We start from the raw sequence: 25,353 nt of genomic DNA on the forward strand, positions 1-25,353 counted from the left end.
TGGCTGAAAAACAACTGAATGATGCAAGAAATATTTGTTGATTTAGTGATTGCTTTAGAGTCCTCAGCCACTGAGACCCTGGCTCAACTCCTCCCATCTTCTTGCTACTGGACCTTTTGCTCTAAACCATCATGGAAATTGCCCCATTACCAGAACTATCTCCCTGTCTTGACAACTATTCCACTCCTTCCCCATCAGCCAGATCCAGAAAGTTTCTCTGAGATATAAAATTGTAGCTGTGTTATGGATCAAATAAGCTCATGTGGGCTAATAGACATTTAGAACATTCCTCTGAGGAAATGCATCTGAGTTTCCAACAAGTAGCTTAGAAGTGAATTTTTGGAACACAACCTATTTATAAGTAAGTGTACACTGCTTGCATATTGAACACCAATACTTACCAAAATCCCATATTTTCCCATCCAGTCTCTAAACTGTCATAGTTGGTGTGCATTTTATCTTGAATATTAGCAGCCCAACCCTGCTGTCAAGGATACAGAGGGAAAATCTGTTTCCTGGGCAAGTTTCCAACTCCCTTCCTGGATTAACCAACCACAGAGGAAGAGTGTTTTTCTTCTCCCAATCACATGGTTTCTGTATTCCCTGCCCATGTTGTTTATGCATTAAAATGATTAGCTTCTAGGGGTCACGGTTTGTGTTTATAAAGCACTGAATATGTTGTACTCTGTGAATTAGAAAACATTAACATTACTTAGGGAAAGGATTTAGAGATCACCTTTTTAATTTCTTCAAATTTTTCTTGTGTTTTGAGAAAAAATACATTTTTTACAATGTGAATTTCCAAGTGTACCTCCTCTACTCCTGTACCCATATCCCTCTATGTCCATTATGGCCAAATTTAATCAATTAGTCATTGAAAGGTCACAAACTATGTCACTAAAAGATGAGGGAAATTTGGTAAATGGCCAATTTAAAGGTTAGATAAAATTGTTAAGTCCAGACTCAACTTAGCTTGACATGAGCTCAAATAGATGAAATATTTCTAGTTGTTTTCAGCTTTAATTTTTTTTTCTTAGTTCACCTGAACATTCACATTTTTTAATTGAAAATTTTCATTTAATTAATTTAGAATATTTTTCCATAGTTACATAGTTCATGTTTTTTCCCTCCCCTCCACCCCCTTGTGAAGATGGATTTAGCTATCTACTGATTGTAACAATGAAGATATTTAGCTCTTCCTTTATTGTTAAGATTAAATAGCTACCTCCTGACTGTAACAATGAAGGTACTTAGCTCTTCCTTTTTTGTGAAGCTAGAATTGTAAGCTATAATCTTTTTTTAGATTTTAATTCACAAATGGTGATAACTTAGTATTTGAAGTACGTCTACCCATTTTAACCATAAAATGGTGTTAAATAAATACAAAAGGTGAACTTACCAAAAGAGGTGGTAAGTAACCCCAAAAGATATAATTTAACCAGAGAAGGTGAGAACTAAAGAATGGACAGTCCTGGAGAAAACTGTCTGCTGTGATTGGTAGACGTGCATATTTAGGGGAGGTGACACAAGCGAAAAAGATGTTTAAAAAGAGGATGAAAGGCCAGAAGGAGGACACAGTCATTCTGAGATTCTGAGCTTCTGAGATTCGGTGATTTCGGATATTCGCCAGATTTGGGTGATTCAGAGATTCGGATATATGAAGATTTGAGATATATTCGATTTGAGTTTTGAGTTGGAGGCACTGACTGGGAGGAACTATTGGAAGACAGACCCCTGAGGAGCGACTAGAAGACAGACACCCAGACTTCTTTCCATTTAGACTGTCACCATTGAGGAGTGAAAGGCTGACTTAGTGGACCTGCTTTTCTCTTCCCCTGGATGGGACTTAGAAATTGATACTTAGGGTATCAATAAGACAGAGTTTTCCTTCTATTGTAAATGTTGTAAACAAACTACCATAAATTCTATTTACTTTAGTAATTCATTTTGGGATTTAGAAATTAAATCCCTGGTGACCATCTAATAAAACCACACACACACACACACACACACACACACACACATGTGCGCACGTGCATACACGCACACATATATATTCAGAGTCCAACCACAATTTAAATTTAACACCCCCCTCCACCCACTAAAGCTGATGCACAATTCCACTGGGTTTTACATGTGTCATTGATCAAGACCTATTTCCATATTGTTGATAATTGCACTAGGGTGATCCTTTAGAGTCTACATCCCCAGTCATATCCCCATCAACCTATGTGATCAAGAAGTTGTTTTTCTTCTGTGTTTCTACTCCCACAGTTTTTCCTTTGAATGTGGATAGCATTCTTTCTCATAAGTCCCTTAGAATTGTCTTTGATCATTGTGTTGCTACTAGTAGAGAAGTCCATTATATTCGATTGTGCCACAAGGTATCCGTGTATGTTTATAATTGAAAATTCACATTAAAGGCTGGACCAGGGATGTTTTTCTCACATCCTTAGTCACTGGAAAATAAATGTCTCTCCTCTTTGAACCACACATCTCATTCCTCATAATTATACCAAGACTCAAGCTTGGTAACCACCTTACAAAAGAACAGAAACCCAGTGCAGAAGAGTACATATTATCAAGGTGTCTGAGATGAATTAATTTCTATACTTGGGCATTTGGGCCAAAAATTTTCTTGTTAGGGCTAAAAGGAAAACTCATTGGGTTTTAAATTTACATTATTTGACAAAAGAAATATGTACATTTGTCTTCAAATACAACCCCCCCCCGAAACTACACTGAAGAATACATTTATTGCTTATAGAAATATCCTTAATTAAGTTCTCCCTTCTTTAGGTATAGTTCTCCTTCATCTGTCCTAGCTCTAAAAAATGTCATTTTATAATAAAATAACCAAACAAATTTCTGACTCTTTTAGCATTTTCCTGGTCCTTTTTGAATTCACTGGATATCAGCTCTTGGCTGATTCTCCCTCTATAGGGTCACTACCTGGAGGCCTTCCCTCTAATCTTGTTTTCCATACTTTTCCAGAGGAATCACAGATATCCTGTTTTATATTCTCTTCTTAGATAATAATTGACATATTCTTGGGTTTAGGTTTTTTTTTTTTTTTTGCATCTTGGTTACATTTCATTTATTATAGCCTTATCCAAAGTGGAATCACTTCCAGATCCTTATATGATTATGTTTGGTTTTCTTTGGGAAGTGGAGGGTGGGGAAGAGCTGGGGAAAGACTAGTTAAAGCTAATCCCAAAAAGTTTTAGGGCCATAGTCTAGCTATTTCAAACAGTTTTAACTAAGACAAGAAGGCGACCTGGTCTCTTTTTTAAACTCCTCTTCCACGTGTTATTTTATTGAGAAATTTCAACAAAATCAATTGAACAAGCATTTATTAAACACCTGCTGTGTATAGAGTACTCTTCTTTATTGGGAAGATAGAATAATGAATGTAATATAACTTAGCCCTTATGGAATTTAGGCTTTGGGGGCTAGGGTAGACTCATGACTAAAATAAAAATATAGCATGACAAAAGTAGGGGAGATGTATATAAAATGCTATGAGATGTTTAAGGAAGAAAAAATAGTAGCTTTAATGAAGTTTTATACCTTTTATACAGAGAGTCATTTAGATAAAGATGGCCATATCACCTCAGGGCTACCAAACTCTGACATTTTAGTATCAAGGCCCAATGCATATAGAACTAAACCATTATTTTTTTTTAATCCTGGTACCTATTGAATTTTTAAAAATTAAATTTATTTATTTGACTAATTTAGAATATTTTCCCATGGTTACATGATTCATACTCCTTCCCCTCCCTCCTCCCTCCCCCACCCCATAGCCAATGAGCAATTCAACTGGATTTCACATGCATTACCTATGAAGACCTATTTCCATATTATTAATATTTACAGTAGAGTGACCATTTATCCCCAATCATATCCCCATCAACCCATGTGATCAAGCAGTTGTTTTTCTTCTGTGTTTCTACTCCCACAGTTCTTCCTCTGAATGTGGATAGTGTTCTTTCTCATAAGTCCCTCAGAATTGTCCTGGATCATTGCATTGCTGCTAGTACAGAGGTCTATTATATTCGATTGTGCCATAGTTCATCAGCCTCTGTGTACAATGTTCTCCTGGTTCTCCTCCTTTCACTCTGCATCAATTCCTGGAGGTTGTTCTAGTTCACATGGAATTCCTCCAGTTCATTATTCCTTTTAGCACAATAATATTCCATCACCAACAGATACCACAATTTGTTCAGCCATTCCCCAATTGATGGACACCTCCTTATTTTCAAATTTTTTGCCACCACAAAGAGCGTGGCTATAAATATTTTTGTACAAGTTTTTTTTTTCCCTTATTATCTCTTTGGGGTAAAAAACCCAGCAGTGCTATGGCTGGATCAAAAGGCAGGGAGTCTTTTAAAGTCCTTTGGGCATAATTCCAAATTGCCTTCCAGAATGGTTGGATCAATTCACAACTCCACCAGCAATGCATTTGTGTACCTATTTTGCCACATCCTTTCCAACATTTATTATTTTCCTTTGCTGTCATATTAGTCAATCTGCTAGCTGTGTGGTGATATCTCAGAGTTGTTTTGATTTGCATTTCTTTAATTATAAGAGATTTAGAACACTTTATGTGCTTATTGATAGTTTTGATATCTTCATCTGAAAACTGCCTATTCATGTCCTTTGCCTATTTCTCAATTGGAGAATGGCTTGATTTTTTATACAATTGATTTAGTTCCTTATATATTTGAGAAATTAGACCTTTGTCAGAGGTTTTTGTTAAGTATTTTCCCCCAATTTGTTGTTTCCCTTCTAATTTTGGTTGCATTGGTTTTGTTTGCACAAACCCTTTTTAATTTAATGTAATCAAAATGCTTCATTTTACATTTTGTGATATTTTCTATTTCTTTCCTGGTCTTAAATTCTTTTCTTTCTCAAAGATCTGACAAGTATACTATTCTGTGTTCACCTAATTTACTTATAGTTTCCATCTTTATATTTAAGTCATTCACCCATTCTGAATTTATCTTGGTGTAGGGTGTGAGATATTGATCCAAATCTAATCTCCCCCATATTGTTTTCTAATTTTCCCAGCAGTTTTTTGTCAAACAGTGGGTTCTTGTCTCAAAATCTGGGATCACTGGGTTTATCATATAACTATCTTGCTGTAGGAATTTACCTCAAGACTATTCCATTGATCCTCCCTTTTGTCTCTTAGTCAGTACCAAATTGTTTTGATGACCACTGTTTTATAGTACAATTTAAGATCTGGTACTTCTAGATCCCCATCCTTTTCATTCTTATTATTATTATTTCCCTTGATATTCTTGCTCTTTTGTTCCTTCAAATGAAATTTATTATTTTTTCCAATTCAATGAAAAAGTAGTTTCTTGGTAGTTTGATAGGTATGGCATTGAATAAGTAAATTAATGCACCAATTGATTTTTAAAGGTTTTTTTTTTTAAAGAAGGAACCCATTCAGTTAATTTTTTTTTACTTCTGGATACTACTTTTATTTTTTAATTTTCTTATCATTAGAATTTGTTTACAAGTATCTCAGCTTCTCCTCTCCTCCCCACATATGTATATATAGATTATGTCTTACTTGTTTCCATTTCCCAGTTCATTCTCTTGAATGTGACATTCACAAGTTAGTCTTCAAGAATTAATTTTGTAGTTGTATATATTGTTCTCTTGGTTCTACTCTATCCATTTTTGCTGTTCATTATACTACGTAATTCTTTATAAATTAAAAAAATTAATCTGCTTATCATTTCTTATGGTGCAGTACTATTCTATAACAATAATACTACAATTTGTTTAAGCATTCCCCAATGGATGGGATCCCCTCAATTTCCAGTTCTTGGTCGTCACAAAGAGAGTTCCTATGAACATTTTGGAAGATATAGGTTCTTTTCATAAGGGAGCCATTAGGGGATTTTTTTTTTGAGCTGGAACTCCCCCCCCAAAAACAAAAAAAACTGGACTTTCTTCTTGTTTCCATACTGTGTGTGGGAAATGACAAAAACAGCTGCTGACAAAGCTGAATAGAACTAACTATTTCAAGAGTATGGCTAACAAACAGCAGCTTTAGATTTTTTCTTTATAAAGGCAAAATATAAAAATGTGCATATATTGTGCTCTACAGATCACAATAGTTTAGACACACTAAATGAGTTCAAGTGAGATCTTACAACAGGCATACACAGGAAACAAGAGGAGTTGAGTTGTTTGGGGGCTCTCATTGCCCCATTTTCTGGCCACTAGTTGAGTCTTGAGGGAGAAACTTGCCTAATGCCAATGAGAGAGGGACAGGAAGCACTACAGGGTCAAATTTGATAGGCTGTACACAGGAATCAGCAGACAGGAAAGTGCTAACCTTTAGACACTGCTCAGAGCAGCCACCCCAGGGAGAATTTTGCCCTCCAGCAGCTCTAGACTGGCACCACCCCCAGTGCTCACATGGCTGACTTTGTCCTCAGTGTTCCATTTTGCACAGCAAGTGGCAGTATCCCCACCACCTATGATAGTGATGCAGCCCCTGCTGGTGGCCTCCACTACATTGTTCATTAGCTCTTTGGTTCCACGTGCAAAGGGTTCCCACTCAAATACTCCAACAGGTCCATTCCACACAATCTGTTTGGCCCGGGCCACAGCTTCTGCATACTTCTTGCTGCTCTCAGGGCCACAGTCCATACCCATCCATTCAGCAGGAATGCCAGAGGCCAAGGTGGCTTGTCCAATCTTGGCATTCTCATCATACTTGTCTGCTATGACAAAGTCAACAGGCAAGGTGATCTTGACGCCATTCTTCTCAGCCTTGGCCATCAGGTCTTTGACAATCATGGCCCCCTCTTCATCAAAAAGAGAAGTCCCAATCTCCATGTTGTTGAGCACTTTGCGGAAGGTGTAACTCATCCCACCACCAATAATCATCTCATTGACTTTGTCTAGCATATTGTTGATCAGCTGGATCTTGTCCGCTACTTTAGCTCCACCCAGGATGGCTAAGAAGGGCCTTTCTGGGCTCTCCAGGGCTTTGGAAAAATAAGTCAGCTCCTTTTTCATGAGGAAACCGCTTACTTTCTGGGGAAGAATCACTCCCACCATGGAACTGTGAGCCCGGTGAGCTGTACCAAAAGCATCATTGACATAGATATCCCCAAGTTTGGAGAGGGAGGCTTGGAAGGCTTCTACTTTGGCTGGATCTGCTTTGATCTTGTTTCCAGAAGCATCTTTGCCTTTCCCTTCTTCTTCTACATGGAAGCGGAGATTCTCCAGCAAAATAATGGAACCACTAGGTGGGTTAGTACAGGCTTTCTCCACTTCTGGACCCACACAATCCTTCAGAAACAGAACATCTTTGCCCAACAAGGATTTGAGCTCCACAGCCACTGGCTCCAAAGAGTATTTTTCAGGCATGGGGATACCTTCAGGCCGGCCCAAGTGGCTCATGAGAACAACAGACTTGGCCCCATTATCCAAACAGTAGCTGATGCTAGGAAGAGCAGCTTTGATTCTCTGGTTGTTGGTTATCTCTTTGTTCTTCATAGGAACATTAAAATCCACTCTCATGATGACCCTTTTCCCCTTCAGGTCCACCTTATCCAAGGTCAGTTTGTTGGAAAGGGACATGTTGGTGATGAGAATAGTATGGCACAGCAGCAGCTGAGGATGCAGCTGTGAGTGCAGATACTGCTGTTACAGTGACTGGAGCTTGAGCTGCCTGAGCTAGGGACTTTCCTGAAACTGTTAGGAGAAATTTTGAATGAGTAAACTGATTTTTGCCTATATCACTTTACACTCTGGGAGAAAGATTCTTTTTTCTCCTAAAGGGAAGTAGTAATATTAGTGAGAAATGGAGACAAGAGTTAGGAGGTTAATGAGAAACTTATAAGAGACTAGGACCTCTGGCCAGTGTAAAATTGAAAAAGATAGTTCTCTTCCTTCACTGCTTTGTTTTCTTTCATCAGCCTGCCTGATTCTGTTTCTCTTCAACCAGCTGTTTCTTTTCTTCCCTGGCACATTAGGAAACAGAATGTAAGATTTAAATTAATATCAATAACTCCAAGCATTATATTTATAAAATTTATTAATAATCACTTGAAGTAGAAAGAAAATAAACTAAAAGAATTGGAATTTCAAACCTAATTATCTAACAAAAAATAAACCCATGTGAGTAAGTTCTCCTACCTCACTTCACCCCACCTTCACAGCCCGTGATCAGGAGGAAAGAGGAAGAGGCAGGGCTACACAAAACTTATATCCTCCCTATATCAGCATGTAAGGTGAGAAAGAAAGTGGGATGCTGGGAATTGAAGTCCTGGGGAGCCAATTCTAATTATACAAGAAAGAACACAGTTTTCCAGCTGCTATCATCTTGTCCCTGAAACAAACATGCAGGTTTTTGAGGTTTTCTAAATATTTTTATTGCTAAAGACAATTGAAAACAGCAATCCTACCTCCTTTTCTTTAATTCAATCCTAGAAGACAAAAACCACAAGTGTTCCCCAGGAAGTCCTTTTCCACTCTCCACTCCACTCTACCTATAACCACCTCTCATATAAGCCTTCAGTACTTCTCATAAGAATGACTCTAAGTCTCCTAACTGGTTTCCCTCAGTCCATTTCAAACTCTCTTTCAACCAAATGCCAAAGAAATTTTAAGTTTCACAGACTTCAGGGGTAGCAAGTATCATAGAGATCATCTTGTCCCTCTCTTTCATTTTACAGATGAGGGAACTGAGGTTCAGAGAGATAAATTTACTTTCACAAGATCAGACATATAGTGAGCATCAGGGCTTGGAGTCTCATTACAGGAAATCATGGAAAATCTCAGTTAGAGGGTGTCTAGTCCAACTGACATACTTGAACAAGAGTATCCTTTACAACATGCCTGACAAATAGTTGACCAGCCTTTGCTTCAGAGAGGGGAACTAACTCAGGTTAGTCCATTCTGCTTTTGGATAGTTCTAATTATTTTTTTCAAATTATATGTCCATATAATTTTTGATAACCATTTTCTGCCATTTTGCACTCCATATTCTCTCCCTCTCAGCCCTCTCTTCCCCAAGATGGCAGGCACTATGATATGGGTTGTACCTGTGCTATCATACAATATACATTTCCATGGCTGTCATGTTACTAAAGAACATGTATCACTCACTCTAGAGAAAAATTAATGGAGGAAATAAAGTGAAATTGGTATATATCACTCTGCATCCAGACTCCATCAGTTCCTTCTGTGGCAGTGGGATAGCATTTTTCAGCATGAATCCCTTGGAGTTGTCCTGGGTCTTTGCATTACCGATAGTAGTTAAATTATTCACAGTTGATAATAATATATTATATCTATTATGGTATACAACCTCCTGGTTCTGTTAACTTCACTTTGACTTTCCAGGTTTTTCATGATCATGTTTTTTTTTTTTTATTTCTTATGGCACAATGAGTATTCCATTACAATCACATGACATAATTTGTTCAACCTTTCCCCAAGGTATTTCTAATTCTTAAGACATTCTTCCTTAAATTGGGTCTATTTTTGACTCTGAAAATTCTATCTATTGTTCCTTTTGTATGAAAGTTCTTAAATACTTGTAATGTTACCTTGTCCTAACTTTGCTCCCCCCAAATTTCTAAATCTTTCAGCCTTTCCTCATGGTACATGAGTCATCCTAGTTGTTGTAGTACCCATAGTTAAATACTATGCTGTAGAAATAGCCTGTTTAGGGCAGAGGACATCATTATCATTTCCTCAGGCTTGGACACTATTCCTCTTTTAAAGTAAGATTATGATAGGAACACAAGATTCTAGATCTACCATTGGAAGGGGCCTTGGAGACCATCAAATTCTAATTTGATCATATGATAGATAAGAAAACAGAAGCCCAGAGAGATTAAATGTTTTCCCCAAAGTCATACAGTTAAGAGGTAGAACTAGTCTTTAACTTGGGCTCCCAATTTCAAATTTGGCTCTTTACAAAGTGCCACTTTCTTGGTTGCCATAGCTTACTGTTGACTCATTTTACTGAGTTTATAGTCAAACTCAGTAGAGGCAGATAGTGGCACAGTGAATAAAGTGCTGAACCTAGACTCAGGAAGATCTGAGTTCAAATCCAAACTCAGACATCCCATATGGCCATAGGCAAGTCATTTATTCTGTCTCTCCTCAATTATAAAATAATAGCATTTACCCTGTAGGGTAGCTATGAGGATCAAATGAGATAATAAATTCATGTACAATGCCTGCATCATAGTAGGCATTATATAACCACCACCTCTCCACCAACACTCAGGTTTTAAACTGTCATTTCAAACTCAGGTCTTCTGACTCCAAACATGTCTTCTAATATATCTTTTAGAGGTAGATGTGATATAGCAAAAAATATTTTCTAAACCTTAAGCACAATAAAAATATGAAATATTATATCATATCTTTCTAGGCATCTCTCATATGACTGAACTGGTCAACATCCCTCATTCTCATTCTTCCCTCTTGCTAATCTTCTTGCCTTTGCTCAAATAAATCTATTAGGCCTGGAATGGGCTTCTGTCTCAAAAATCAATCTCTTCCTATTGAAATATCCATCTTTCTCTAAGACCTGTCTCAAGGTCACTTCCCCTAAGCACTCTTTCCTGATCCCTGAGCTGGACATGATCTTTCCCTACTAAAATTTCTCATAGCAGCTCACTTGAGTCTTCTCACATTTGGAAAGGAAAACTGAATCAGGCTCTGGACTTTCTGTCACTGAGGTGGAACAGACAGCAGTTGAAATGTTGGAGTGAAGATATTGATAACAATGACAGTTGGTGGGGGGATGGGCGACTTGGAGAGTGACAGTTGCTCTTGGGGTCTCTCTTTCCTGGCCCTTGGACTGGAAGGAGCACTCTCTACCTGTTTCTGGATAGTACTTCTATTCCTGAATTGTTCCCAATTGTGTATTCTACCTGGATTCCTGTGATCATGTCATTGAACAGAAGGATTTAAGGAGAGCAGTTTGAATTGAAAGGCCAGTCTTTAGGGGTTCTAGTCCAAAGAGACAGACCCAACCAGCTCTGAAGGTCAGAATCTTTTCTTCTTCTTGCTGTCTTCTGCTAAGACTTTGAATTTAGGAAAGCTAGCATAGATTAGCAAATACAGGAATAAAAGAAACCCTCCACCAGCCTGTAAGGCCTGGTCTCAGCACAAAAGCCAAGAGAGACTGAAACCCAATCTGGGAAAAAGTATAGGGAACCCCTCTTCCCTCTACCCTGATATCTTCCCAATCCAAACTTGTTATTAAATTCATCTTTATTTAAATAACCCATAATCATATAAGAGGAGGACTATCATTTCAGGGGGACACTGAGGGAGCAGAACCTAACGACAGCCATTCAACCATAAACAGTCCTTATCAAACCCCTGCCAGGTGACCTTAGTTTGGGGGGAGGCTTGTCCCTCAGGAGAGTCTGTACTTACCTGCTCTGGGGTATCTTCAACATCAATCAATAGAGAAGACATCCCTTCAGGCTATCATAGTTGGCCCATTTCGGGAACACCATTTTTCACAGATAGCCTCTCAGCAGGGGATATTTCTCTTCTTTTACCTCACCAGCAGCCATATTCCCTCTCTCCCTTCAACTCCTCCATTCCCTGTTACAAAACCTTCCTTAGCCCCTGTACTTCTTCAATCCTCTATAATTCCTTTAATTATAACATTTCATCCTCAAGTCCCTACCATATCAACTTCTTAGGAGACAGGGGGAAGGGGATGTTAATATCTGACAAACTTGATAATAGTCAGATTGGTGCTAAATTGAAGTGGGAGAATCTTTTGAATAAACAAAGAATTAAAATTGGATTTGTCCACAACAGACAACTCTGACTGTATTCCTTGTGACTGTCAACAGTACTTCACCACAGAAGCTAGGAGCAAAGGGGAAGAGGAACAGAGCAAGACTCATGAGGAACAGAATAAAGAGACACTGTCAGAGACCCGATATTGTCCATAGGGATTTACCCTCCTTTCTTTCCTCCCCATCCTCCTCAGTGACAGAGCATGGATATGATAATAAGAGAGTTGGTGCCCTAGGCAAGATTTAAAAATTACATTCTTTTTGTGTTGCTGTCCACTGGAATCTTAAGCCTTCAATGTAACTCATGTGATTTTACTCATCACAAAATAAATACCCATCAGACACCTGAAGAGGCAGTTTTCCTGCCACATTTCCAGAGGGAAACATGACTCCCAATTGGCTAAGAGAGAATAATGAGGCCATCCTAAGGAGAAAGAGAACAATCTTACCCAGGAGAGGCCCTTCTATACAACTTCTAGGGTTGCAAATGTTGGACATCAAAAGGAGGAGTTGGAGGCTTGGTTTCCCCACGTGTCTCCAGCTCCAGTGGTATCTCTAAGCTCCATTAAAGTGGGAGTAATCTGTAAATATTTGTAATGTAAAAGCAAAACATACCACTAATTTTTTTTTTAAAGGCTGCATCTCTTTCAAAATTGAAGGAAGTAAAGGAGCCTAAGAGATAAATTTGGGTGAGGAGGGAATGCATTCTGGGAATAGAAACAGTCTATGTCAAAGCAATGGAAATGTGGGGTGATAGAATATCTTGAATAAAGAGCAACATGAGAGTCAACTTGGCGGGATGATAGTGTGTGAAGGGGAATAATTTATCAAAAACCTGGAAAGCTAAGTTGGAGCCAATTCATGAAGGGTGTCAGACATTTTAGAAAACTTATAATTCAGAAAAGTTAAAATACTGACAATCTTTCATCTCCAAGAAAAAGTTGAATTAAATTACTATCTTTAAACTCTCTTTAAAATGACAGTGAACTATATCATACATTTTAGAAACATTTTTACAAGTGGTAAAATTAAAATAAAATTATTGAAATACTTAAACAAGAAAAACTCAGCTATCTAGAATTTCTATCATCTAAATGATTTATTCAGGGGGCAGCTGGATGGCTCAGTGGATTGAGAGTCAGACTCAGAGATGGAAGGTCCTGGGTTCAAATCTGTGCTCAGACACTTCCCAGCTGTGTGACCCTGGGAAAGTCCCTTAACCCCCACTGCCTAATCATTACCACTCTTCTGCCTTAGAACCAATACCCAGTATTGATTCTAAGATGGAAAGTAAGGGTTAAAAAAAATAAAATGATTAATTCAAAGAGAATTCAGGATAACTACAGTCTTACTGCTTTTGTTTTATAATTTGCATGGTCTTATAATAAGATAGCATTGTTATATTATACATAATATACTTATACATGTACATATGTAACTGTTTGCATTATTAAACATTCTATTCTGTTTTAAATCTTCAAATTAAATGCTTCTTAATTTCATGTAACTGGAATTGAATTCAAGATTCCATTTATTTTATCATGATGAAACCATTATAAATTCTAGTTAAACTTAAATAATTAGTATTTTTAAATATTTCCCATAGAAATTTAAAAAAATACTACTTATTCCTTGTCAAATCTGCAGGTTTTTTTTAAAATCAGGTATGAACTGCTGTATCTTTTGATTTTCCTCTTTTACAAATCTATTTGTCAGCAATGTGATATAATAGAAAATCATATTGGTTTTCCCTGAATATACTATATCTTTTCCTTTCCTCTATGCATGAGATGATTTCTTCTTGAGCCATCCAACCCCCACCCCCCCACCCCCCAGGCAAATTTCTAAGGACTACTTGCATAGCCTCCTGAGAAATAATTTGTTTTCTTGATGAAGGCATTCTATAGGATTTAGAGCTAGTCAGCAAGAGACCTTGTAGCCTGTGGAGTTTGCTGCAAGACTAAAGCTCTGGAAGAAAAAAAAGAGGAGATCTGAGGGAAAAGCAGTGAAAAATGTTTGAGAAGGAGCTGCCACCAAGCTGCTATAATGATGTTAATAAAGGTAGCATGGAGGTATCAGCAGCAGAAGTAGCAGTGACCAGACAGAGAAGTAAACTCTATGAAATGGTAAATATTCTCTTTCCCTCTTCATGCCTTCTCTCTTTCAGATAGTTTTAAACCCAAATTTTCCCATTTAAGGAAGTAGAAAGGGGAGTGTATGATTAAAAGGAGGCTAAATGAAGGGAGGTAGTAGTAACAAGCAAAACAGTATGTGAGGGACAGAATAAAATGACAGAGAAGAATAACCAGAAGAAAACAGGATGAGGAAATATATGGTTAATTATTAGAACTGAATGTGAATGGAATGAGTTCACTCAAAAAAAAAAAAGGAAGTAGATAGCTGGATTAGAAACTAGAATCCAACAATAAGTTATTTATAAGAAACACACTTGAAACAGAAAGACACATGCAGAGTTAAAATAAGGGTTGAAGCAGAATCTATTATGCTTCAACTGAAGTTAAAAAAAAAAGCAAGGATCACAGCCATGACCTCAAATTAAACAAAAGCAAAAATAGGCCTAATTAAAAGAGATAATCAGGGAAACTACATTGTGCTGAAAGATACAATAGATAATGAAGTAAATATTTTTTACAGCAAGTTTCTCTGATAAAGGTCTCATTTCTCAATTATATATAGAATTGAGCCAAATTTATAAAAATAAGTCATTCCCTAATTTATAAATGATCAAAGGATATGAACAGTCAGTAGTTATAGTCATGAGAAAAAATGCTCTAAATCACTACTAATTAGAGAAATGCAAATTAAAAGATCTCTGAGGCACAACTTCACATCTATCAGAAATGATAAATGACAGAAGGGATGAAGGAAACTAGGTACTCTAATAAACTGCTAGTGGAGTTGTACTGGTCACATTATTCCAGAGAACAATTTGGAACTATACCCAAAGGGCTATAAAACTGTGGATACCCTTTGGCCCAGCAATACAACTACTAGATCTGTACTCCAAAGGGATCACATATAAAGGAAAAGGACATACATGGAGGTATATAGTAGCTCTTTTTCTGTGGTAGCAAAGAATTAAAAATTGAGGGGATGTCTGCCAATTGGGGAATAACTGAACAAGATGTGGCATGTAATTGTGATAGAGTACTATTGTTGTTGTTTTTTAAACCCTTACCTTCCATCTTAGAATCAATACTAGGTATTGGTTCCAAGGCAGAAGAGTGGTAAGGGCTAGGCAACACAGGTTAAGTGACTTGCCCAGGGTCACACAGCCAGGATGTATCTGAGGCCAGATCTGAACCCAGGACTTCCCGTCTCTGGGCCTGGTTCTCAATCCACTGAACAACCCAGCTGCCCCCAGTACTATTGTTTTTAAAAGAAATGATGAGAGGGATAGTTTCAGAGAAACATGGAAAGATCTATATGAACTGATGCAAAATGAAGTAAGCAGAATAAGGAGATCATTGTACACAGTTACAGCAATATTATAATGACAATCAACTGCAATTTAGCTATTCTGATCAATAAAATGATCTAAGATAATTTCAAAGGATCCATGATGAGAAACTTTGCCTATCTCCAAAGAGAGAGCCGATGAACTCTGAATGCAATTGAAGTAAAATATGTTCATTTTCTTTTTCTTCCTTTTCTTTTGCAATATAGATAATATGGAAATAAGTTTTGCATGATATCAAATTTAAGATAGATATCAAATGTATAATCAAATGTATAAAAGATATTGCCTTCTTAGTAGGCAAGAGAGGAGCAGGAGGGAGAGAGAGAATTTGAAACTCAACAAAATTTTTAAAAGAATGTTAACAACAAATAACAATCTTTTATAAAAAGAAAAGGAAAAAAGCAAACAATTCTGTTGCTTATTAAGCTACTTCTTCAATGTGCCAAAGAGTATTTGTATACTTGATTGTTTTATATAAAGAGTTATTCCTCATTGTTGTGAGAATGTATCTCTACCCACTCTCAGATTGTATAGAATGAGACATCAACTCTGAAGGAGTTTCATTTTTCATAGAATATAGAACGAAGGACCTATATCCTTGGTTGGTATTAAAATAAATCCCTGGTTTTGTCATGAGCTGAATTTATTAAAACTTTTACCATCCTTTAAATGTACAAAAAGTGCTGCCATGAAAATTTTGCTTTATAGGGGGCCTTTATGTCTTCAATCAAGTTGAAGTATGTGCATAGTAATGGGATCTCTGGGTAAAAGCTTATGGATATTTTAGTCACTTTTTAAAACAGGTTACATAAATTGTTTTCCAGAACGTTTGGATCACCTCCATTAGCAATGTATGGATATACTAGTTTTCCTAACTACTCCAATATTGACCACTTTTATCTTTTACCATATTTGCCAATTTGCTATGTGTGAGATTAAACTTTTAAGTTGCTAAAAGATTTATTACTTTTCTTTTTGACAAGTCAGAGCAATCTTTCCACTAATTGTTAATAGTCCTTAAGTCTTCTTTAGAAAATTGTTTCTTCATACATTTTAGTTGATTATCCATTGGGAAATGGCTCTTGTTCATATATATTTATGTTAATTCCCAACTTATGGTGGTTATACTGCAAAAGTATTAGTACCATTCTAAGCTAGTAAACCTTTTATTTAGGTTTCAAGTGATTTAAACCTACATTAAATTGGGCACACTCTGTATCTTAGATCCATATCAGAGATATTGATACAAAGATTTTTTCCCTAATCAACAACTTCTCTTCTCATCTTAGCTGATTTTAAAACTCTACCCATTGCCATAGCTATGAAAGGACCTGATTTCATTCTCTTCCAATTTTGTTTTTTGGTGATATGACTTTCATATTAAGATCAAGTATCTATTTTGTACTGCAAAATTTTTAAAAAGAATAGATGTTTACAACAATTGTTTCAAATTCCTCATCATCTAGTGATCTCTTACAATCTGATTTCCTATTCAACATTTTATTGAAAGCACTTTTTTGAAATGCAGTAATAACCTCTTAATAATCAATTCAATGGTTTTCTCTTAGTTCTCATCTTTCTTGACTTTTCTGCACTTTTGACTACCCCTTCCTTCTAGATATACTCTCCTCCTTTTGTTTCCTTGACAATTCTCCCTTTTAGTTCTCCTCAGTATCCTTTGCTGTTTCATAATCCTCTTCTTACCCTTTAAAGTTCAAATGCGATTCAACAAACATTTATTATTTTTCCCTATGCTTTGCTATTCAAACTTTTATTATGTGTTGAATTATTATTTGAAGGACATTTTGGATGTCCCTCAAGTCTGTCCTTAGCAATTTTCAGTCTCTATCTCTCCTCTAGAAATCTCCTTTGCTTCCATATAATTTTAGCTACTTAATTTTTGCAGATGGATTTCCCCATCCCCCACCCCACCTCCAATTCTATTCCACAGCATCATGGATTACTTCCTGCTAGAATTTTTTACCTGAATTGAGCTCAATATTTTTTCCCATGAACATTTTCCATCATCCAAATCCTCTGCTTCTCTTGATAGAATCACCATCAACCCATGAACCCAGTTTTAAAATCCCTTAAGAATCTGGGATTATTCTATGCCTCTTGTTACTAACCTCCAATCAATTGACAATTTCTTTTAATCATAACTCAAAATAAATATGACACCTGACCTCTCTTCTCATTTCCTTTTGGAATTACATTAATTCAAGCTCTTATTATCTTTTACCTGGACTATTAAAATTGTAAATGCTTTTAGACATTTTTTTTTACATTGATGTCACTTTCCAATAACCCTGAACCTCTCAAAGATAAGTGTCTTTTGCAAAAAAAAAAAACAAAACAAACAAACCAAAATAGACAAAATGGCTATATCTGGCATTGTCTTTTTCATATTATATTACAACACTATCCATCTCGCCTACTCCCCACTCCTTAGGTTAGTAGTTTTTTTCCTCTTCGAATTATTCTGTGTAATTTCATAAATGCTTTATATATACTTATCAAATACTGATTTTCTTATTTTAACTAAATTTTCTTTATATGATAGTTTGCTTTTTTCTTTTGAAAATCATTTGTTTTCCTCCTTTAAACATGTATCCTGAGTAATGATCACTTTAGAATATACTAGTTTCATGACATTTCTTTCACTCCAGTCATATCCTTCCCTAATCCATCATTTATAGTACTACTAAAATAATTCTTGTAATGTAATATCTGACCATATCATTCCTCTATTCAGAACTCTTCAGTGGTTCCTTTTTACCTATTGGATCAAATACAAACTCATCAGCCTGCCATTCAAGACCTTACTCAATGTCTTCAACCTATCTTTTCAGTCTTACCTAAACTCTATGGAAACATTCAGTGTTCTAGTTCAGTCAAACAGTACTACTAACTCTTAATCTCATCTTGGTCTTTCCTATGTCTATGTATTGGCATAGAAAGAGTCTCTCATGACTAGACTATACTCCTTTCTAATCTCTGCATATTGAAATCCTTCTTTTGCTTTAATTTCCAGGTGAGATACCACCTCTTTCATGGGAGCTCCTATCACATTTGTTAATGAGATTAAAATCTATCTCAATTTTGGGGAGATACTAGTCTAGGCTCAATATGGAAGTGATAGGGGTCTCTCAATAGAATTTATAATAAACTAGGTGCTGTCAGGTTAATGATTATTTTATTAGTTTAAGAATTCTATCTCATGGTACCAAGAGGATCTAGATGAAGAGAAGAAATAGGTCATTTGAGGATCTAGATGAAGAGAAGAAATAGGTCATTTTTCTTAGAAGTTAGCTCATGAATTTAAATCATACAACAGCAAGAATGGCATTAGAGAAGAGGTGGCCCTAAGAAGGAATGGAAGAAGGCATGATCAGCAGAACCCAAGATAAGACAACTAGAACATAAAGAACCTAGAATGAACAGACTGTTAGAAAAGCAATGACATGTAGTCAAAGTTGTACGGTTACCAGGACTGGAAACTGTACTTATATTACACATATAAGTAAAAGGCAATAAACAATTAAAATAGTGCATCAGGGTTAAGTTGAGGAGGGAGGAAAAAGATTTTCAGGAGCCAAAGGGTCATAGATTTAGAGTTTGAAATGGGAACAACAAGTCCCATCTGTCTCATTTTACAGATTAAATAACTAAGGCCTAGAGAAGTTAAGGATCTACCTAGGATCCTACATTTAGCAATGGCAGGATTTGATGCCAGGTCTTCTTGATCCCAAGTGCCCTCCTAGGATAGGAAAAGAACTAGAAATACTTCAGTGAACACAAGAGCCTGCATTGAAGGTAGAGGTGGATTTTTTGAATGTGAAGCAAACACTTTCCCCACAGCTTTAGTCAGCTTTTTAGCTCTACATTGTTTGGCAAAATGAATATTAAATCCTTCATTGATTCCCTTCAACTGAGGAGAGTATGGAGTGCATAAAATATGAGTTTTGTAGTAAAAAATATGTGAGTTCAGATATTACCTATTGATCTGAAATAGTGACTCCCACAGATTAATCACTTAACCTCCCCTCTCCTTCTCCATCTTAGGGAAACTCTTTTAAGAATTCTCTACTTAGGGGGCAGCTAGATGGCTCAGGCAATTGAGAGGCAGGTGTAGTTTCAGGAGGTCCTGGGTTCAAATCTGACACTTCTAGCTGTGTGACCCTGGGAAAGTCATTTGATCCCCACATACTCTTCCCACTCTTCTGCCTTGGAACCAATACTCAGTATCGATTTTTTTAAACCCTTACTTTTACTCTTAGAATCAATATTATGTATTAGTTCCAAGGCAGAAGAGTAGTAAGGGCAAGGCAATTGAGGGTTAAGTAACTTGCCCAGGGTCACACAGCTAGGAAGTGTGTGAGGCCACATTTGAACCCAGGACCTCCTGTCTCTAGGCCTGATACAGTAGTGATTCTAAGGCAGAAGGTAAGGGTTAAAAAAAAAGAATTATCTCCCTTGGTAAAGGAAAGATTAATATACTGACTTTATCTTGACCCCTCTTTTGTCTTCTAACAAGTATCATCTTATTATCAAATGTTATATTTAGCCTAGCATCTTGCTTACAGTAGCCACCTAATATTAATAAATAGTAAATAATTAATAGTTCATTAAAATAGTTAATAATTAATATATAATTTAATAAATAACTAATACTTAATTAATAACTAGTAATTATTTAAATAATTTGAATTATTTTTCTAATTAGTTTATATCTAATCTATTAGCATTGCTAGAACCTAATTTTTTTGTGTGTGCTTTTTTTGAAACATGAATATTGTTTTTGTTAAAAAAAAAACTGATTCTAGAAGGCAAACTAATATAGTGGAAAGAAGGCTAGGGTTGGAGATAAGACCTGTGTTTAAAAATTCAAATCAATGGCATAATACTTGTATGACTTTGTATAAATTATGTTACCTCTCTGTGACTCAGTTTCCTTATCTTTAAAATGAGGGGTTCCACTAGATGACCTCTTTCACAGCTCTCCAGATCTTTGATGCTAGTGACATGAAATTATGACCTTTAATGTCATTAATAAAGGGAACTTCTAGGTGAACCAATGGTATATTCATCAAATACACTGGCAATTTCTTTATTTAAAAATAGGATTCATTAAAAATAGGATTGCTTAAAAATTAAAAAAATAAAAATTCCAATCTGTTTGAAAAATTTCCCAAGTTTCTCTCCCTCTTACTTATCTTGAGGATATTTCATATTCCCAACTACCCAGAATTTATTGATTGTATCATAAAGTTTCATCCTCCAAAATGTTCAGTGGTCATGTTAATTAAGGAGGCACTGCTCTCGGTAACCTCCAAGGTACTTCACATTCTATGAAACAGAGATCCATACTGTAGATGAGAGTCTACATGGAGTTCAGCCATGTGTGACTCTTCTTGACCCAAGTCGGATTATCTTGGCAAAGATTCTGAAATGATTTGCCATTTCCTTCTCCAGTGGATTACTGCAAATAGAGGTTAAATTACTTGCCTAGGGTTATTCAACTAGTGAGTGTCTGAGGTTGGATTTGAATTCAGGTCATCCTGACTCCAAGCCTAGTGCTCTATCCCACTAAGCCACCTAATTGCCCTTGAACCGAATAACTGTCCTGAGAGACTGCACACAACGAGGACATTTCTAGGAGATGCTCTACAAAAAGCTTGAGGTGAATTACCAGTTGGGCTCTTTGGTGCAATGAGTAATTTCCACGTCGCACAGTCTCTTGTTTTCTCCTTCACGGATGAAGGGACAGGGTGCTGGTCAAAACAATAAAATGGGTGCGGGGTGGTCGAAAACTCTTAGAACTGCAATTTGTATAGTGGCAGGGGATAAAAAGACGTTTTCCTCCTCACCTTGCCGGAGACAGTCACAATACCAGATTTCTCAATAGTACACAATCTCCCGATGTAAACAACATCAACGCTTCTAGCTCTCCTCTCCGCTCTAGACCAACTGCTCTCCCCCTACCCCCTCCCTCCGGCCGTAATAATAGTATCTGCTAGGCCAATAAGGTATTCTCTCCCACCCCCACCCCCCGCATCCCACACCAAGTCCAGGTCAGGAAATCCTCCTCCACCTTTTCCCGAGCCTCCAGGCGGCTTCTGAAAACGGGCTCCGGGGAAAGGAGCAAGCCTGGGCAAGGCTTTTGGGAGGCCCCTGGAATTCCCTGGAGTCCTTTTCCCGTCTGGCAAAGTCCCTTGCCCAGGCCGGACCAGGATCCCGGCTGCACCAAACCTGACGCTTACCTAGGACCGTGCTGCTTGCCAATTCTGGGGGAAGAAGGGTGGAGGAGAAGCAGTCGGCGGAGGAGGAGTAGAGGAGGGGGAGGGGAAAGGGAGGGGGTAAGAGGCGGAAGAAACTGACGTGGCTCTCTGAGATGGAGCCCAGCGTGATTCATCAGCAGGAGCTGTAGCGGTGGTGGCTGCTTCTGGCCCCAGGCGGGATGGAGGGAAGAGTCAGGAGCGCTCTGTAGAGGCGCTGTGCGTGAACCTTTACAGCAGCTGGAGGTGAAGAGTGAGGCCAGGCTCAGTCGCTCCCGGCGTCTACAGCCAGTTCCTTTCCCTTTGGCGGCTGAGTGGCCACGAAGGTCAAGATGGAAGAGATCCTGAGAAAGCTACAGAAGGAAGCGTCCGGGAGCAAATACAAAGCCATCAAAGAGAGCAGCACCTTGGCCGTAGGTAAGCAATGAGCTAGGGAGCTAGCAAATGGAGAAGACCAGGCTGCAGTAAGCGCACCTGTCAGTCCACACTTTGCTTCCTGGACTGGACGCCCCTTTGGGCGCACCAGGAATTTAGAATTGAAAACCACCTCCTTCTCTGCTTGGGATTTTACTGTGATTTAGTTTGACTGGCTATTTTGTGAAATAATGATGTTTACCTTTCTGACTTTTACTCCTCAGTCGTTTACCATTGACCTGTCACTTCAGCCTCCTAAGCCTTAGTTTCCCTATTTGTAAAATGAGGGGTTTGGACTAAATTGCTTCCAGCGTTTTTTACAGCTCTGAATCTATGACCCGAAACCCCCACCCCTTTCCCCCTTTCCTGAAATATAACCCTGAACTGCTCATTCCCTCCCCATCAAAGGCACAGTGGTGCTGGTTTGGATAGGCTGAATCGATCCAGTGGCCTGCTCCTTAAGCTGCCGCTGGGAAGAGGGAACAAGCTGCCATGCTATCAATTCGGCCCTTTTCGAGAGGTAAAGGAGATCTAGGCAAGAATGGCTTATTTAAGGGGAAGAAGATTGCAGCTTTCTGGTTAGATATAGCTTACTGTACAGAAGGAAATAGCAGCCACAAATCGGGATAAGGTTTCACCTGCAATGGGAGTGTGTTCTGTGATAGGTTTTCCCTCCCTTCGATTGTGGGTAGGATTGCCCTGAGTTCCAGATGCTGTTATTTCCTTCACCGGACTCAGATTGCCAGCTAGAGGAACAAGGATGAAAAAAAAGTTCTGATTGGTCGAGATTTTAGGATTATAGATTTAGAGCTGTCAGGGACCTGGGAGGTCTTCTATCCATTTTTCTATCCTGGGATGTCTTTCTATCTTTCTTTTACACTTATCTACATGAAGCCCAGAAAGACTGAGACTCATCCAAGGCCTCACAAGTAGCAGAGCTGGGATTTGATCTAGGTCCTCTGAACTCCAAATCCACATTCTCTTCACTGCAATTTAGGGGAGGAATCTCCTCACCCATTGAAGTGAAGGATAATGATACTTTAAAGAGGGGTGGAGGGCTGGTGACAAAATAACATCATAGAGCATCTCTCTACAATGAAAACTTCAGAAATGATGAATGAATGGAAGTATTTTAAAATGGATTATTAAGCACCTATTATATACCAGCAACTATAAAGGGATACAAAAGGGAAATAGTCCATGCCCTCAAGGAGTTTACATTCTATTTGCACAATAATTAATTCCCTTGGCATGTAGATTCCTGGATGTTGGTCAGAGAAAGTCATTTTTAATTTCCTCTTAAAAAGAAAAGAAAAAAATATATACCAAAGAATGTCAGATTGGGAGAAGATAGAGGTTCCAGTGATATCGCTAGTGATATCTTGTCATAGAATATTAACCTAGTTACTTAACTTCTCTAGATTTCGCCATCTGTAAAATGAAGGATATAGACTAGAGATGGTTTCACATAGTCTTATCTTAGAACTCAAAAGGTCTTTGTTAAAAATAATGATAACAATAATTAATAATAGTAAATAGTACATATTTAGTAAATTAGCACAATAGTACAAACATTGTAATTCTTGATTTCCTCATGGATTTTGAAGAAGAGTTGTATATGGGGCTGACTGCATGGTTGGTATAATTAATTATTGAAATAAAGTGGTTTTAAAATAAAAGAAGAAATAAAATGTTCGCCATGTGCAAATAAAGTGACTCAAAGACCTATGGTTCAGGGTTTACATTGCTAATATCATTCTCCTTACATACTGAGTTCTGAAATAGCTCTAGGGGCAAGGTTACCCAGACTTAGTAAAATGATTAAAGGGATAACTATAGGAGGCTTTTAACTTATCCCTGAGCTTCTCTCTCAGTAAAACTTCTCTTGTACTGTTTTTATATTACATTGTAACTTTCTGTAGCCATAAATTTAGATGAAAAGTGAGAAGGGCAGATTTAGCATTCACCAATCCTGTCTATTAATTTTACTTATCAAGCTATTTATTATAAATTAAGCATCTATAACTCAGCATCTTGATAAAATTTATATATATATTTATATTATATTAAATGATCATGTTAGTGAACCTTAACATAGAGGTGCATAAATAGGTCTCTGAATCTAGGGAGAAGCTGATGACTGAGGCAATTACCATATTAAATTCAAGTTAATGAACATTTTATTGAGTACCTACAGGGTGCCTGGTACTAAGCTAGACCCAGAGGGTGGCAAAATTACAATAAAAGACAATAAGAGAATTCCTGTGTGGGTTATTTCTGAAAACTATTCCTTCCCCTTCTCTGTGATTGGGTTATAGGGTTCAGCTTAATAACTGTATAGAAGGATCACCCACTAGAAAAGTCAATGAATGTTTCTGATGCTCATTTACTTATACAAAAATTATTTAAGTGCTTTCTATCTAAATAGAAACTGAGGAGATTAGTAATAGGGAATGTATATGACCCTGCTTTCCTGGCATTTATATCTAGTTGAGGAGAAATACATACATGAATAATAATGGAAATAATTTACATTTAAAGAGTATATGACTAGATATAGAATTCTAAGAGCTAAGTGGCATAAATATTTTGTTTCCAGAGAGAGTGACTTGTCCAAGGTTATCTAGGTAATAAAGTCTAGAAGTGGGACATGAAGGCAAGTTTTTGTAGTCTAGATCCAGGGCTCTTTCCACTCCATCATGAAACAGTTAAGTGATAATTAATAAAAGGCACTAAATGATTAAGTGCCAAAATGAGTGATTCCAGATAGTAAGGGCTTGTTGTTGTTTGTCCTTTGTTTTAGAAGAACACCAATGAAATCTTGTGGGTGAACTGGATTTAAGGACTATAGCAGTTCAGGGAAGGAGGAGATTAATAGGAGCTGGGATGTTCTGTAAGCAGGGAATGGGATTGGACATTGGGGGAGGCCTTGAAGTGAATTTGAGTGGTTGGAAATATTACAAATTGAATGATTAAATGAATGAATGAATAAAAAAAGCATTTAAGTGCTCACTATGTGCAAAGCACTGTACTAAGTGCTAGAGATACAAATAGAATAGCAAGTTAATCCTTTTGAGGAGCTCACAGTCTAACAGGACAAGGCTGCACATATAGGAGATTTCAGCAGCAAATCATATAGAAAGTCCCAGTGGTCCTTAAGTATAGCAGTAAGGCAGATGGTAATACATCTTCTTTAATGGCTTTCCATTAATAAAACCATATCAGTTTCTGATACTGAAATATTTAAAGATGCCACGGACTTTGGTGATGAGAAAGACTGAATACATTAAGTTTTTTAGCTTTATCACACTGCTGACTCATTGAGCATAGTCCATTAAGCCTTCAAATCTTCCTCAGACAAACT

At 37.3% G+C, this 25,353-nt stretch overlaps 2 protein-coding genes across 4 annotated transcripts in view; one reads left to right on the forward strand and one right to left on the reverse strand.

Moving 5' to 3' along the window:
• Window positions 1-3,529: 3,529 nt before the first annotated feature.
• On the reverse strand, window positions 3,530-22,154 carry LOC100031601 (phosphoglycerate kinase 1-like). 2 transcript variants are annotated; one of them, XM_007484623.2, is made up of 2 exons: window positions 21,561-22,154; window positions 3,530-7,997 (listed from the first exon to the last, which is right to left on the reverse strand). In XM_007484623.2, the coding sequence occupies exon 2, from the start codon at window positions 7,612-7,614 to the stop codon at window positions 6,361-6,363; it is 1,254 nt and encodes a 417-aa protein (XP_007484685.1). In that variant the 5' UTR covers window positions 7,615-7,997; window positions 21,561-22,154; the 3' UTR covers window positions 3,530-6,360. The 2 variants fall into 2 exon arrangements, with proteins under 2 accessions (XP_007484685.1, XP_001380823.2); XM_001380786.4 differs by having other exon boundaries at window positions 3,530-7,728; window positions 21,561-21,766.
• The window catches only part of ARFGEF3 (ARFGEF family member 3), a 231,523-nt gene continuing 227,805 nt past the window's right edge, over window positions 21,636-25,353 (forward strand). Inside the window, exon 1 of one of the 2 annotated variants that reach the window (XM_001370224.4) lies at window positions 21,636-21,992. In XM_001370224.4, the coding sequence (XP_001370261.2) occupies window positions 21,908-21,992 (85 nt within the window). In that variant the 5' untranslated portion in view covers window positions 21,636-21,907. The remainder of the gene's footprint in view (window positions 21,993-25,353) is intronic. The other variant, XM_056818873.1, reaches the window with a different exon arrangement.

The sequence above is a fragment of the Monodelphis domestica genome, chromosome 2 (assembly GCF_027887165.1).
Source record: "Monodelphis domestica isolate mMonDom1 chromosome 2, mMonDom1.pri, whole genome shotgun sequence".
Classification (NCBI taxonomy): Eukaryota; Metazoa; Chordata; class Mammalia; order Didelphimorphia; family Didelphidae; genus Monodelphis; species Monodelphis domestica.